Raw genomic sequence first — 17,024 nt, 5'->3', positions numbered from 1 at the left:
TTTGAAGTATTGCCCTGCAAAGAATTCCATTAGACCTGTATTAAAAATTGTGTTCAGTTATTATTATATTTTGAATTTCAAAAGTAAAACTTTTGTGGAAGAAAATGAGAGTTAAGATAATACAGAGTCCAAGAAGATCATTAAAAATTCTCTTGTGTTTAGAGTAATTTTAGCTTGTGTGGGATTATTTTTATTTTATAAAGTACTTTGAAGTGGTTTGACATGGATGGGGAGCCCAGGTCTTATTTAAGTGTTTTGTAACAGGTAATATTAGCTGTTGAGGAGACTAATTTTTGGTTTTGCTTTGTTGTTACTGTTTTTTGGTGGTTTTTTTTTTTTTTTGGTCTTTTCCCCCCTCTTGCAGTTTAACTCAGCTGTTTCATGGGTTAAGTACCAAAAAGGTTATGCAGCAATTTGAAATCTATATGTGTGGGAGATTTGTCCTACAGCTTTTGAATATTGTGTTCCCATTTTTCATTCTTTTTTCCTCTTTGCTTTTTAGTTTTAGAAGTTTCTGTGGACATAGCCTCAAGCTCAGAGGTTCTTTCCTCAGCTGAGCCCTTTATAGTGTTTTTGAGCTCTGGCATTTCTTTTAATTTTTATTTAAAGACATTATATCTTGGGGAAGTTTTATGCTTGCAACAAAATAGAGAGGAAGTGTTTTGTGCCAGTCTCAGTTTTTGATAATCAGTGTTGTGGCTGGACTGGCCCTTGTGGTTCTTATGATTGCAGGACACAGCAATAACCATCATGAAACTTAGAAATAAAGAACAAGGTTTATTACTCATAAGTCCCAGGAGAGAGGGATACATTGTATGTCAGGCCCCATACCTGAGGCTGTGAGTAGAGAAAGAGAGGGACTGTGGACCTGAAGTTCTGCTTTTATTGGTGTTAAGGGTGGGGACCTGGCGTCTAGCACTTTTTATTGGTGAATGCAAAACATAAGAGTGAGAATTTAAAGTGTGGAAAGAGGAAAAGAAGTGGCCCAAATAGTCAGTTATCTAAATCAAAGACTGGGGCGGGGAGAGGCTGGCTCTTTATCTAGTTGTGTGTGTGTGTGTGTGTGTGTGTGTGTGTGTGTGTGTGTGTTTAGATAGCCATCTTTGAAGTGGATGCCTCTTTAAAATGCCTGGTCAATTAAAGTTGAAGTTAGGCTCTTGTATTACAAAAAAGGAAAAACCAACTGGCAGGGTTTACCCAACAGAAAGATTACAGATATTTCCCATATGCTCCCTGCCCCCATACATGCATAACCTCCCCCATTATTATCATCACTTTTTTTTTTTTTTTTACCAAGAATGAACCTACATTGATACATTATAATCATCCAAAGTCTTTTGTTTACCTTAGAGTTCACTCCTGGTATTAGACATTCTGTGGGTTTGGACAACTGATAATGACATGCATCACTCATTATAATGTCATACAGAGTATTTTACCTGCCCTAAAAATCCTCTCTGCTCTGTCTAGTATTTCTTTTTGACTCTTTCTTGGAATTTACATTTTTCTTTTTACATTGCCCATCAGTTTTTGCATGTTGTCTGCTTTTTCCAGTCGAGCCCCTAGCACAAGCAGGTCAAACTCAAAGGCTAACACGGGCCAAATAAACAAGGCATGCGGCCCAGGGGCTGCAAGTTTGACATGCTTCTCTTAGCATATGAATCATTGTTGCTTTAAGTATCTGATCTGATTATTCCAGCATCCCTTCTGTATCTGAATCTGTTTCTCATGCTTGATATGTCTTTCCAATCTGTGTGGTGTTTTTTTTTGCCTTTTAGTATATCTCATAATTTTTTATTGAAAGCTGGACAGGATGTACTGGGGAAGCTCCTACCAACAGGCTTTTAGTAGAGGGGTGGTAAGGTGTGGGGGAGGCGAAGCGTTTTCGAATCCTGTCATTAAGTCTCAGTCAGTTCGTGAGCCTGTGCCTCTGGACTGTGAACTTAAAAGTGCTTCGTAGCCCTCCCCACGCGCCTTAAGTTGGACAAAATGGCTAGAATGGCCTGCAGTTGGGAATGTCCCTCATCCTGGTTCGGTTAGGCTCTGACAAAACCCCAGTGGGTTAGCCTCTGGTAAAATAGTTTCTCTTGAGGTCAGGCCTTGCTAAGAACCGAGCGCTCCGGTACATTTCAGAATGATACCCATTCACGTCTATTGGAAGAACTGGGGGTATTTTTCTCCAATATTTACTTTTGAACCTGATTGAGCTCCTGGAGGTAAAATCGCACAAAAGTGTGGGGATCCCTCTATGACTGTTCCTTTTTGATTTCACTATGTTACAATAACATAGCCCTGTAAAGCTAGTGAGCTTTGCTTTTTGAAACAGTGTCCTCCCACGTAGGTTTATTAAACTTTAAACGGAAGTAGAGATTTATTTGGTTGACTATAAGGAGATTTGTTGCAACGATGGTTTCTGATTTTGTGTTTTTCTTTTCAGTATTTGGACCGTGAGACTGTCTCGGCCACATTCATTGACAGCAGCGGACAGTTTGTTTCCTCTCAGGTGACAGGGACTAGCCGGAACCCGTACTGCGGCTACGAACATCAGACTCTCTCCAGCCAGGAGCGCGCGGAGGAGGACTCCTTGCTGACCGCCTTACAGAGGCAGATCCCTGACGTGGGCCCTGTCCCCTTTGTGAAGAGCAGTGACCCTTCTTCCAGCTACTTTGTCATCTTGAACTCTGCAGACTTCTTCAAGGTGGGAAGCCAGCTAGAGGTGCTGGTTCACGTACAGGATTTTCAGAGGCAGCCCAAGAAGTATGGTGGAGACTACCTGCAGGCCAGAATCCACTCCCCGAAGCTGCAGGCAGGGGCTGTGGGCAGGGTGGTGGACTACCAGAATGGCTTCTACAAGGTCTTCTTTACTTTGCTCTGGCCCGGCAAAGTTACAGTGTCCGTCTCTCTGGTCCACCCCAGTGAAGGGATCAGAGTTCTTCAGCACCTACAGGAAGAGAAACCAGACAGGGTCTATTTCAAGAGTCTCTTTCGTTCAGGAAGAATTTCTGAAACTACTGAGTGCAACGTGTGTCTTCCTCGGCTCCTGCCCCTGTGTAACTTTACAGATCTGTACACGGGCGAGCCCTGGTTCTGCTTCAAACCAAAGAAGCTTCCTTGCAGCAGCAGAATCAACCATTTCAAAGGCGGCTACCAGAAGGGCCTCCTGACCGCTGCCGAGAGCGCTTTCTTCCAGAGGTACATGCGTCTTGTCCTGGGGGGGGGGGGGGGGGGGAGGACCTAACAGTCTTTTTTCACTGTCTGTGTCCCACTTAGGAGACATTGTCACACTTGGGAGGCTCTCTTGTTTTGATTATGTGCTACTTACATCCTCTAGACTTGGCCCAGTTCAGGAGAGGTGGTGAATAAGAAAGTAAACACAGATTTATGCTTTGTGATTGTTTTTTTAAAAGTGAAGCTTAGCGTTTATTTCGTTTCAAATTAAAGACCTTTTACCCTTGAATTTTCATTTCTTTTACCCTCATATCTGTGTTTCATTTCAGAACTATGTAGCACATCTGTAGCTCTATAAGCAAGATCATTAATTAACAACATATACAAATCACCCCACAGGGCTGATAAGAGGTCTTATAGTCAGGCCAGTGTTTTAGCTTCATTGTCTGGTAAACTAAAATAACTCAAATAACTTTTTTAAGCTTTTTAAAAATCTTCACCCAAGGATATATGTTCTTTATAAATTGATTTTTAGAGAGAGGAAGGGGGGAGAGAGAGAAAGAGAGAGAAACATCAATGTGAGAGGGAAACACTGATCAGTTGCCTCCCACAGGCTCCCCTACCTGGATCGAACCTGCAACTTAGAAAAAAATGTGTCCTGACCAGGAATCGAACCCGCAGCCTTTCAGTGTATGGGATGATGCTCCAACCAACTGAGCCACTGGCCAGAGCTAAACTAAAATAATTTTAAGTGACATATCAGTGGTTAAAATCATATAAACATTTATTAATAGGAAGAAGACTATGAATATAGCAACATTGCTGGGTTAATTTAATGATGAGCATGGGAAGCCAGGAAATACCACAGCAAACTATATATTTTAAGTTAACAGTTTTATATTCTTGAATGTAAGTATAAAACTCTTTTAGCATAATGATCAATATATGTACTAATGTGCAGAATGGAATCCACGTTAGTATGAATTAAACTTTCTATTTTCTTCAACATTCCATGTAGTGCTGAAAAAAAAATAATATTTCTAAGAGATAAAAAGTTAATAAAAGCTACATGGTCAAAAGTACAATTATTTGAAAGAACAAAATTTCAAATTATTTTTTTAATTTTTAATGAAACATATACTTTTTAAACATTCTTTGGCAGAGAGAGATTTTTGTTGATTACATTGGGCACCCTGAAAAATATATTTTATGTCCAGTCATTACTTAATGTGGTAAAATTTCCTACCGTAAGGGATATGGTGTACAGGAGCTTCTTCTGGAGTCCGCTCTGCTCCTAACAGTTTATCCACGCAGTTGATGGACTCATGCTATGCTTTTAGAAGGCCAGCAGAGGGAGCACTACTCAATGTATTTATTGTACTGGCTTTGAGACGTGCAGAAGGACTTTAGCTTTAGTTCTAATCCTGTGTTCGATCTCAGGCATGCTATTTATTGATGACTATGAACAAATTATTTTATTTCTGTGCACTTTTCGTCTATGAATGAAAACTGCTCATTTATGAGTTGTGTTGTCAGTCTACTTAGTGGCCTAACAGAGGAGAAAGCATAGCTAATAATTTACTTGGATTCCAGGTGAGAGAAAGGTTAGAGAATGAAATTAGTGTCAGATTTAAAATATGTCTAACATAAATCCTACCACTAAGACAAACAAAAACAAACACAAAAACAGCTGTGACTCTAGCAGGATAAAATAATTTCTGTCCCTGCCCTTTCTTGCAAATCCTGGATGAGGCTGGCTAATGGCACTTTGTAGTAGAATTATTAAGAAATTCTACTTGCCCTAGCAGATTTGGCTCAGTGGATAGAGCATCAGCCTGTGGACTGAAGGGTCCAGGGTTCGATTCCGGTCAAGGGCATATGCCTGGGTTGCAGGCTCGATCCCCAGTGGGGGTATGCAGGAGACAGCCAATCAATGATTCTTTCTCATCATTGATGTTCCTGTCTCTCTCCCTCTCCCTTCCTCTCTGAAATCAATAAAAATATATTTTAAAAAAAGAGAAATTTTACTTACCTGGGATTTTGCTGGAAAAACTATTTGAGGTGACATAAGTTTTTAGAAGCCGAATACTTGACAGAGTCCTGATACCAATTTTATGTTTTGCATTGTTTACTCTGTTAAAATTCTGAAACTTTGCACCAGGCTAACTGAAAGAGAAAGATTGAAATTGATCACTTGAAAGATCTTTGTGTATACTGTTTTGAACTTATGGCCTGAATATGGTGAGCTGATACCCATTTTTACTTCTTTTCTTGGTGGCTCATAATGTTGCTTAATTCAGAAAGGATTAAGAAGCTTAATCTTGTTCTCAGGGTTCTTAAATAATGGATAAATAAGGTGATCTAATGCTTGTTTTTCACTCTTAAGGAAAAAGAAGTATTGGTTTTGGAAAACAACAACAATACTTTGCTTAAAAGATACTATTAATGCAAGGGAAAACCTTTTGAAAAAATGAAATTATCACATACAAAGCTTCCCTTTATTTTAGCATGATTTATAATTCTTTTCTTTTTTACTTTGTATTAAAAAAAAACTTCAAATCTTTAAAAACTCTGCAAGAATAATAACAATGAGCACACTTATATCTTTAACTTAGATTCACCATTGTTAATGTTTTACCACAAATGCTATCCATCTCTTTCCCTCTGTATGTGTGTGTATATGTGTGTGTCTGTGTATAATTTTTCCACCCAGACCATTTGAGAGTAAGTGGAAAACATCATGGCACTGAACCCCATGAGTATGCATCTCTAGGAACATGGACTTTCTCCAACATATAACCATAACACAGTTATCATACTTTGGACATTTATCATTGATATGATATTATTTAATATGTAGCCCATATCCAAGTTTCTGTAGTTGTCCCAATAATATGCTTCATAGCTACCTTTTTTATTTTAACTAATTGAGTCAATGTTTACACACAATGTGTTTAATTATCTCTTTAATCTCCTTTAGTCCAGAAGAGGTCTCCAGTTTATTTGTTTTTTACAGTGTTAAGAATTTTGATCTCACTATTTTGTAGAATGTCCCTTAATTTGGATTTGCTGCTTTATTGTTTCTCCATGACTAGAGTGAGTTAAACATTTTTACAGGAAAATTGCAGAGGTAAAGTTTTCTTTGTTTCCTTCCCTTAAACTTCTAAATTCATGAGCGCAGTTTATGTGTGCCCTTTTAAAAGTTGTGTGCTCTCTTAAGTGTCAGTTATTTAACCTATGAAATTTTGTTATTCTCTAATGTAACCCCCTATACTTCCTTAATTGTTATTTTGCCTCTCTCCCCCATTAAATGTCATTTCCATAAAGGAGGAGATGCTGTGGAGTTTGTTTACTATTATATACAGTGGGGCTTTGACTTACGAGTGTCCTGACTAACGAGTTTTTCGAGATACGAGCGTCCCTCGGCTGATTTTTTGCTTTGAGTTGTGAGCTAAAATTCGGGTTACAAGCCAGCTTCAGATACCCGACCGCTAGTTGGCGCAGCGAACGTCACAGTGAACACCACAACATCAGCCCAGCATCACGTGTCTCACTCGTTCACTTTATGATTTGACATATGAGTAATTTGAGTTACGAGCTCCGTCACAGAACAAATTAAACTCGTAAGTCAAGGCCCCACTGTACCTGACATCTAGGAGTGCCTGGCATATAGTAAAGTTTAGGCATTATGGAAGAACAAATCTCTTTTGAATTGACTTTTGATGAAACAAAAAATCATTACTGCAAGTTCCCATATCAAGAGTTTGGAAAGTTAGCATTTTATTTTATTTTAAATATACTTTATTGATTTTTTACAGAGAGGAAGGGAGAGGGATAGAGAGTTAGAAACATCCATGAGAGAGAAACATCGATCAGCTGCCTCCTGCACACCCCTCACTGGGGATGTGCCCGCCACCAAGGTACATGCCCTTGACCAGAATTGAACCTGGATCCTTCGGTCCACAGGCTGATGCTCTATCCACTGAGCCAAACCAGTCAAGGCAGCATTTTATTTTTTTAAATTTGTTTTTGGCTTAAGTGTAAAAGACCTAATTATTGTGACCAAGTTTCTGGAAGAATTCACCTGGTTTTCAATGTTTTTCTCTTGGGCTCTAGTCTCTCCCACTTTTCACACAGCCCTCCATCAAATATTTTCTAAGCACAGACTCTAGTTCAGGGCCTGTGCTAGTAGGTACTGAAAACAAAAGGTTAGGGAGACACAATCCGTGTCTTCAAAGAGTTCATGTTTTAGTAAGGGGAATAGACCCTGAAGAGCCATAGTAATGATGAACAAAGTACTGCATGAGCACACTCTGGGGCCAAGAGTCTACAGTAGGACTCATCTCAGTTCTGGGCAAGGCCGAAGGAATCTGGCATGTGATTTAACTGCTGCACAGGCTCGCAGCCTGAGAACTAGGGACTAGGTAGTGACAATATAGATATTCTCATCAGTGTGAGCCTTCTCTGAGTCTGAGGGTAGTAAGCAATTCAGACCAGAATTTGTCATTTTGGAAGTTTGGGTTAAGAGCTAAGCAGTGAAAAATTAATCTATTTAATTCCTATCCAGATTATAAGACCTGTTTATTTCTGGAGACCTAGTAACTGATGATTAATTGTGTTGATTAATATTTATGAGACTATTTCATCTTACTGAGCCTCTATGAAATCATATCCATTTTTTATTTGTAAATAAAGATACATATTGGAAAATAAACTATTCCTGAATCTAAGTCTGTACTCTTTTTATTCCTCTTAAAGTGGTGTCAATATAAAAATGCCAATCAACTCCAGCGGACCTGATTGGGTGACTGTAGTTCCCAGGAGAATAAAAGGTAAAAAGGAATGAGCTCTATGATTTGTTGCTTTTCTTGCTAAGTGGGTTGAAGCTCTGTAGTTTCACTGATGTTACAAAGCCCTTCCCTCCCTTTAATGTGGCATGGTTACTTCTGGGCACAATAGAAAATACTGAAAGAGCTGTTCGATTCAAGTAAATCAGTTAGACCTTATGTGCATAATCTTGGCTTTTGCTATTTATACTCATGTAAAAGTTGTCTTTTCCCCACTCCCTCTCTCTTTGGCTTCTTAAGAGCCTTTAGAACTGTTCTGTCCATTATGGTAGGTATTAGCCATATATGGCTATTTAAATGTAAATTAATTAAAATTAAATAAAAATTTAAAATTAATTCTTTTTAAATTTAATTTTTTACTTAATTTTATTTTTTTCCACTTATCCCCTCTATACTCTCCTCCACCTCCCCCCAACACACACTCACCACACTTGTCCATGTCCATGAGTTCTTTAAAAAAAAATTAATTCCTGAGTCACACATGCTTAATAGCCACATCTTCTAGAGAGAGCGTGACTCTGCTGACACCTTGGTTTTGGCCCAGTGGTAACTGATTTTGAACATCTGGCCTCCAACATTGAAAGAGAATAACTTTATGGTGTTTTAAGCCACTGAATTTGTGGTAATTTGTTACAGCAGCCACAGGAAACTAATGCAGAGACTACATACACATTCTGTTTCTGCCTACACTTTCACCCACTGACTTTAGATGCATCAGTAGATCTTGCATGTGGCAGTTATTTCTGTGGTGTTCTAATGAGTGCTATATATCTCATTCTTAAGACATTTGTTAATTGGTATTTTTCCTTCTTTCTCATTGATTTGTCAATATAAACTCATGATTATTTATTTCACTCTTTGGGTTACAATTCAGTTCAATATTTTTTTGTTCAAAATATTTTGGCAATCGGGAACTTTTTTGGTTTGGCTTCTGTGTCCTTTTGACATGCTCATCATTTTTTTGTTTGTTTTTTGATGATTTCCTTCCCAGGTACAACAAGATATTTCAGGCCCATCTTGTATTTTTTTTTTATCCTGGTCTTAGAAGAGTTCACAAAAAGAGTTTCTCCTTTTATTATTTCACTTATGAACCCAATATTTTGGAAGGGTTCTTTTCCCCTTTGAAATTTTGTTATTTATGTACGAGAGGCCCAGTGCACGATTGAAATCGCTCACGAGGGGGTGCCCCACCTCCCCGCCCCCCATGTGAGGAGGCACCCTGCGGACTGCCACCACGGGCGACTGGGGCCCGCGCCTGACTTCCGCCGCGGCCCCCCTGCCTGTGTCCGCTCCGGCCGCTGGAGCTGCCCTGCCAGCTCGGGCAGGCCCCATCTCTGTCTCCATCTCCGCTCCAGGCTTCACCTGAGCACACAACCTCCTGTCCCTACGGTGTCCCGGCCTAATTTGCATATCACCTCTTTATATATTAAAATTAGTTAAATGATTTTCCTACAAGGTAAAATTATTCTAATGTGCACACTTAGAGTTTGGTGGTTTATTTGAGATTGCCAGTGCTAGCCCCATGCATGGGTATAACTCCAGGCAAAAGCAAAGCAGCACACCTTTTAATTAGACTACACTGCCTCATCAAGGGCAAGCATCTGGCTTCTGACAGGCATTCCCAGGGTCCCGATTACTGTTGAATTTTAATAAGAACCGCCTGAGGTCCCCAGACTATCATACGCTCATGGCTTAGGAACCTTGATGGCTTCTAACTTTACCAACAACTAAACTGGAGCTCATAGTTTTCGAGCAGTTAACTGATCGTTTAGGATAGGACTAGATCTAATAGTAGCAGAATAAATATTAACATCTTTATAGCTCTTTACTGTTTTTCTTTATCTATTGAAATATACCTTATACATAATAGAGCACACACACATCATATAGTTTTGCATTTGTACATATCTTTGTAACCTGGCCAAATTCTGAAGTGACTCCCGGTGATCCATGCTCTTATTAATCCCTTATTAATCGAATTTATTATCCGATTATATGACAAAATTGACTTTCAAAAGAGATAATCCTGGGTAAATCTGACCTAGTCAGATAAGCCCTAAACAGGGACCAGTTTTTTCCTGATAAAAGATTGAAAGTGTGAGGATTCCATGTGAGAGAGATTCTTGGTTTCTGTCTTTAAAGATGAAGGAGGCCACGTGGCAAGGAATGTGGGCAGCTCCTAGGAGCTGAAGGGCATTCCTGGCTGAGAAGGAATGGCAGAGCAGGAAAGGAGAAACTCAGTCACAGGGAAAGTAAGAGCAAGTAAATTCCTTATAACCTCAAAGAACTGAATTAGGCCAACGTGAATGAGCTTGGAAGCTGGTTCTTTTCCGGAGGCTTCAGACAGGAGCACAGCCCTGCTGATACCCTGAGGGCAGTCTTCTGTGAGGCCAAGCAGGGAGCCCAACTATGCCACACCCCACCCTTGACCTACAGGACTGTGGGGTAATAAGTGCCCCTTGTTTTTAAACCACTAAATTGGTGCTGCTGTGTTGCACAGCAATAGAAAACTAATGAGATAGAGAATGTTTAGAATATAGAGAATATTTCCCGCACTCCAGTAGAGCCTTTTACTATTAAAAAACGTGCCTCCACACTATTATAGTATTGGATTTTCACAACCCTTTAAAATAACTAGGAGCTTACTCACTTTATAGATAATGAAACCAAGGTGCAGGTCCAATCAACTTAGGACATCAAAGGGCTCATATCCTACATACAAAATCCAACTAACATCCCGTTTTGGGGGAAGGAAGCCCACTGCCACAACTGTGTCAGTAACATAAAGTACACCTGTAAACAGTATCGCCTCTACCACTGCCTGTTTCCTCGGCTGTCTGAGAAACTTTGGCAAGTCCCTCTGTGACGTGCTTTCTTCTTTATTGATTGATTGATCGATCCATCCATCCATCCATCCATCCATCCATCCATCCATCCATCCATCCATGTATCTATCCATCTATCTATCTATCTATCTATCTATCTATCTATCTATCTATCTATCTATCTATCATCTATCTATCTGTCTATCTGTCTATCTTTATTGTTGAAAGTATTACATATGTCCCCTTTTATCCCCCATTCTAGCCTCTCCCCGTACCCCACCCCATGCCTTCACCACCTATTGTCTGTGTCCATGGGTTATGCACATATGCATACAAGTTTTTTGGTTGATCTCTTCCCACCCACCCACCCACACCCGCCTTCTCTCTGGGATTAGTCTGTTCCATGCTTCTGTATTTCTAGATCTATTTTGTTCATCAGTTTATTTTGTTCATTAGATTCCATATATGAGTGAGATCATATGATACATATCTTTCTCTGACTGGCTTATTTCACTTAGCATGATACTGTCCAGGTCCCTCCATGCTGTCTCAAAGGGTAAGAGATCCTTCTTTTTTTGTACTGCTGTGGTGTAAATGTATCACAGCTTTTTTATCCACTCATCTACTGATGGGCACTTGGGCTGTTTCCAGATCTTAGCTATTGTAAATTGTGCTGCTATGAACCTAGGGGTGCATTTTTTCTCATTGGTGTTCTGGGTTTCTTAGCTTATATTACTAAAAGTGGGATCACTGGGTCAAATTGGGAGTTCCATATTTAATTATTTGAGGTAACTCCATACTGTTGTCCACAGTGGCTACACTTGTCTGCATTCCCACCAGCAGTGTACTAGGGTTCACTTTACTCCACATCCTCGCCAGGACTTGTCATTTGTTGATTTGTCGATGATAGCCATTCTGACAGGTGTGAGATGTTACCTCATTGCCATTTTAATTTGTATCTCTCTGGTGATCAGTGATTTTGAGCATTTTTTCATATCTCTTGGCCATCTGTATGTCCACCTTGGAGAAGTGTCACACTATTTAGGTCCTTTGCCCATTTTTAAATTGGATTGTGTGTCTTCCTTTTGTTAAGTTGTGTGAGTTCCTTTTATATTTGGATATTAACCTTTATCAGATGTATCTTGCCAGATATGTTCTCCCATACAGTGGGGCTCCCTTTTCATTATGTTGATGGTTTCTTTTGCTGTGCAGAAGCTTTTTATTTTGATGTAGCCCCATTTGTTTATTTTCTCCTTAGTTTCCTTTGCCCTAGGAGATGTATCCCCAAGCGTATTGCTACGAGAAATGTCTGAGATTTTGCTGCCTATGGTTTGTTCTAGGATTTTTATGGTTTCATGACTTACATTTAAGTCTTTTATCCATTTTTAGTTTATTTTTGTGTATGGTGTAAGTTGGTGGTCTAGTTTCATTTTTTTGCAAGTATCTGACCAATTTTGCCAACACAATTTATTGAAGAGACTGTCTTTACTTCATTGTATGTTCTTGCCTCCTTTGTCAAATATTAATTGAGCGTAATGTCTTTGGTCAATTTCTGGGTTCTCTGTTCTGTTCCATTAACCTATATGCCTGTTCTTGTGCCAGCACCAGGCTATTTTGATTGCATTCGCTTTGTAGTATAACTTCATATCTGTTATTGAGATCCCTCCAACTTTGTTGTTCTTTCTCAACATTGCTACAGCTATTTGGGGTCTTTTTTGATTCCATATATATTTTTGGAGTGTTTGTTGTAGTTCTTGAAATATGCCGTTGGTATTTTAATAGGGATTTCATTGAATCTATAGATTGCTTTGGGTAGTATGGATGTTTTAATTTTACTAATCCGTGAACCAGGGCTTTTGTTTGCTGGGAGGTTTTTATTCCTGCTTCAATTTCACCAGTTGTTATTGGCCTATTCTGGTTTTCTGATTCTTCCTAATTCAGTTTTGGGAGATTGTAATTTTCTAGGAATTTGTCCATTTCATCCACATTGTCTTGTTGGCATATAGTTGTTCATAGTATTTATTTTCGTACAATCCTTTGTATTTCTGTGGTGTCAGAGTTTACTTCACCACTTTCATTTCTAATTTTATTTATTTGAGTCCTCTTTGTTTCTTGATGAGTCTGGCTAAGGGTTCATCAATCTTGTTGATCTTTTCAAAGAATCAGCTCTTGGTTTCATTGTATTTTGTATTGTTTTTTCAGCCTCCGTGCCATTTACTTCTGCTCGAGTCTTTATTATTTTCTCCCTCATACTTACTCTGGGCTTTTCTTGGTGTTCTCCTTCTAATTCTTTAAGTTATAGGGTTAAAGAGTTTTTTATTAGTTTTTCTTGTTTTTTAGGATAGGCCTGTAGTGCTATTAACTTCCCTCTTAAGGGCTGCCTTTGCTGTGTCCTAGAGATTTTGTGATGAATGTTCATTTTCATTTGTTTCCAGGAAGTTTTTTTTATTTCTTTCTTTATATCATTGGTAACCCATTCATTGTTTTGAGTGTTTTTACTGTAGTTGATTTCTAATTTTATTCCATTGTGATCTGAGAAGATGTTTGATATGATTTCATTCTTCTTGAACTTGTAGAGACTTTTTTGGTGTCCTAACATGTGGTCTGTCTCTGACAATGACCTATATGCACTTGAGAAGAATGTATATTCTGCAGATTTGGGGTGAAATGTTCTATAAATGTCAATTAAATCCATCTGATCCAGTGTGTCATTTAGAGTCCCTGTTTCCTTGTTAAATTTTGTTTGTAAGATCTCTCCATTGAAGTCAGCAGGGTGTTAAATTCCTCTACTACAGTGGTTCTCAACCTTGGCTGCGCATTAGAATCACCTGGGAATCTTTTTTAAATCCTGATTTCTGGGCCTCATTCTCCGGAAATTCTATTTCTTTGTTACTAATGTTGTGGCCCCACCCCATAACAAAGAAACAGAATTTCCGGAGGATGAGGCCCAGGAATCAGGATTTTAAAAAGATTCCCAGGTGATTCTAATGTGCAGCCAAGGTTGAGAACCACTGCTCTACTAGGACTGTATTGCTGTTGATCTCTCCCTTAAAGTCCTCCAGAAGTGTTTTTATATTTTAGGTGCTCTGATATTGGATGCATATATGTTTTACCAGGGTTATATTCTCTTATTGGATCGTTACCTTTAGTATTATACTAGAGGCCCAGTGCACGACATTCGTGCACTCGGGAGTGGGGGCTGCGGGGGAGGTTAGTCCATCAGCCCGGCCTGTGCCCTTTTGCAGTCCGGGAGCCCTTGGGTGATGTCTGACTGATGGCTTAGGCCCGCTCCCCACCCTATTGGCTGGAAGGGTCTGGAGTATGAGGGAATGACTACTAGTAAGCACAGGAAACTGGAGTGTCTGTCTTCTGAGCTCTAACCCCAGAGCCCCAAACCCTTGCTTCTGCTTACACAGCTCTAGTCCACTTTACCCTCTCTCTGTCTGAGCTCAAGGTGAGTGGCTGTACATGAAATTTTGTGCATTGGTCCTTGAGAGGGTGCCTGTGTTTTCAGCAGTCTCTCCCTGGCAGATAGCAACCCTGCTGCTTTTCACAGCCAGATGTTGTGTGGGCACCTTCTCAGTTCTGGTGCTCTGGGATGTGGGGCCAAGCTTGGGGTTTAGACCCCAGAGTTCTCATTGGAATCCCCCACAGGTGAGATATCCCTCTGGAACTTCAGCTATTGCCTGTGGGAGCCTGGCCAGCCCTTTCATGCCTCTGACCTTCCTACCAGTCTCTATGTGGTCTCTCTGCCTTTCATCCTTTGCTTTTTTCACCTTTAAAAGATATTTGGACTAGCTATTCTCTGAGGTCCCTTTCAACATGCTCTGTATCTGCAGATATTTCTTCCTATACAGTATTTTTAGCTTTCCTCCGTAAAATGCTTATCAGCCTTTAGGGGACTAAAATATAAAGAAAACCCCCCCCACAAATTCCCAAGGTTTTATAGAGGGATTCAAAGTAAATTCAAATTCAAGCTATTATGGCTACTGTGTAGCTAGGACCTTCTATATCCCCTGCACTTGACTGTTTGTACCTAAACAGCTTGACACACAGTCCTAATTCCTTTTCTTCCCGAGATGGCACCCAAGCATTCCTGAGCTCATTGTGTTCCCTTGTCAAGGAGTTATTTGATTCTGTTTCTTCTCTGTCTTGGCTTTCTTTCCTGTTATGGACCATGCACTCCCCTGTGGCATCCCTTTACTGTTCTTTCTCCTATAGATAATTCCAGGCCAGAAAATTAAGGGATGTATGTACACATAAATATACCCCATCTTTAATTTGCACTGTATCTCTCTCCGGCTCTTTCTAGATAACTTAGGGAAACTTATCTCTCTGCTTTTCTCTCTCTCATTTTGTCCCATTTGTGGCCCACATGGCCCTCATTATGGCTAATGAATGACATGGGATGACACCCTTTGAGGAAAATTTAAGCTGTGGTCTTGAGAGAGAAGCCAAGGCATTTAGAGAAGCAGGGACCTTACATGTGAATAATCAAAACTATCCCTTCTGTTTTGCATAAAGATCTTTATTTCTGCCTTTACAACCACTTCTGTGTAAACTGTTTTATTTTTGAAATTATTTTTATCCCACATGTATAGTGCACTAAGGGTTATATTATTGATTTAATAGATTTTCGTATCTCAGTTATCTTAAGTGAAAGTGCATTTTGAATTCCAAGAAACACTGACTTTGTAAATAACTTTTGACTGCTTATTAAAATTCTGTCAGTCAAGAAATGTTGTTATCCAAGCTGACCATAAGAGGGCAATGTAGGTACATACATTTCACTTAAAAATACATTCTATTATCTAGAGCTGCAAGTCTAAAGAATTAAGGTCAGATTTAGTAATTGATTTGCTTTGCTTGTCTTAACTCTGATAGTAAGTATAATTAACATTTGAATAGAAATGGCCATTGTTTTCTGTGTGATATACACTTTTCTTTATAACATGTATTTGACACAGAATAGCTGAGTGTACTGAGTTAACCTTGGTAAAAATTATAACTTCAAAATCACTTTATAAAAAATGTTTTTAGAGGAAGGGAGAGGGATAAAGAGATAGAAACATCGATGAGAGAGACACATCAATCGGCTGTCTCCTACATGCCCCCTGCTAGGGATTGAGCCTGAAACCTGGGCATGTGCCCTGACTGGGAATCAAACCACTGTCTTTGTTCACCGGCTGGGCCAAAATCACTTTTAATTCCTATCCTACTAAATGTTTTCATGGGCCCCGGGTGTCTGCTCTGGCGCTCTCTGGCCTGTGTAGCCTTGACCTGCAGATAAGGTGTGCTTTGAGTAAGGTGTGGTAATATGGTAAAGCCACACTTGGTACATGTTGAGAAATTGTTTTTGAATAAGCCAAATATGTATTTCAATAAAGAGGGCTTCTTCTTTAGCCATCAACTTGATTCACCTTTATCCCTTCATTCATCCGCCCTCTCATCCTATCTAATAAAGAGGGAATGTGCAAATTGACCGTCATACCATCACAAAGATGGTGGCGCCCACAGCAGAGGCAGGGTTTCCGTAACATAAGATTGCTGTACCCACAGTGGAGATGGGAATTCCGTAACACAAGATGGCAGCTCCCATGGCAGAGGCCAGGTTCCCGTAATGAGCCTTAACGAGCAATCAGCAGGGACCTGAGGCTTCGTGGTGCTGGCCCGGGGGAGGGGACCTCAGGCCGCACCCCCCACCTGGCAGGGCTTGATGGGAGACCTCAGGCCATGCCTCCCGGTCTGGCGCTGGGCCAGGGGACCTCAGGCCATGCCCCCTACCTGGTGGGGCTTGACGGGGGACCTCAGGGTGCACCTCCTGCCCCAGCCCAGCCTGGGGGACCTCAGGCCGCGCCCCTGCCCCGACGCCAGACCGGAGGACCTCAGGCTACATTCCCCACCTCCGTGCCAGGCCGGGTGGCCTCAGACTGTCAGGGCTTGATAGGAGACCTCAATGTGTGCCGCCCGCCCCGGTCTGGGCTGGGGGACCTCAGGCCGTGCCCCGCCCAGCAGGGCTTGATGGGGGACTTCAAGGCATGCCCCCACCTTGGTGCTTGGCTGCCCACCCTGGCGTCAGGCCGAGGGACCTCAGGCTGTGCCCCCCCCACCCCGGCGCTTGGTGGGGGGGCACCTGAGGGTGTGTTGGAGGACCTGAGGCTGCGCCCCCCCCACCTGGTGCTGG

At 40.7% G+C, this 17,024-nt stretch overlaps 1 protein-coding gene across 1 annotated transcript in view; it reads left to right on the top strand.

The window, feature by feature from the left end:
• NXPE3 (neurexophilin and PC-esterase domain family member 3) overlaps positions 1–17,024 on the top strand; it is a 71,068-nt gene that overhangs the window by 46,113 nt on the left and 7,931 nt on the right. Inside the window, exons 3-4 of the mRNA XM_059687942.1 lie at positions 2,438–3,192; positions 7,927–8,000. Of these exons, the coding sequence (XP_059543925.1) occupies positions 2,438–3,192; positions 7,927–8,000 (829 nt within the window). The remainder of the gene's footprint in view (positions 1–2,437; positions 3,193–7,926; positions 8,001–17,024) is intronic.

The sequence above is a fragment of the Myotis daubentonii genome, chromosome 3 (genome assembly GCF_963259705.1).
Source record: "Myotis daubentonii chromosome 3, mMyoDau2.1, whole genome shotgun sequence".
Classification (NCBI taxonomy): Eukaryota; Metazoa; Chordata; class Mammalia; order Chiroptera; family Vespertilionidae; genus Myotis; species Myotis daubentonii.
The sequence above is the reverse complement of the archived record's forward strand: the minus strand, read 5'-3'. Positions and strand labels throughout refer to the sequence as shown.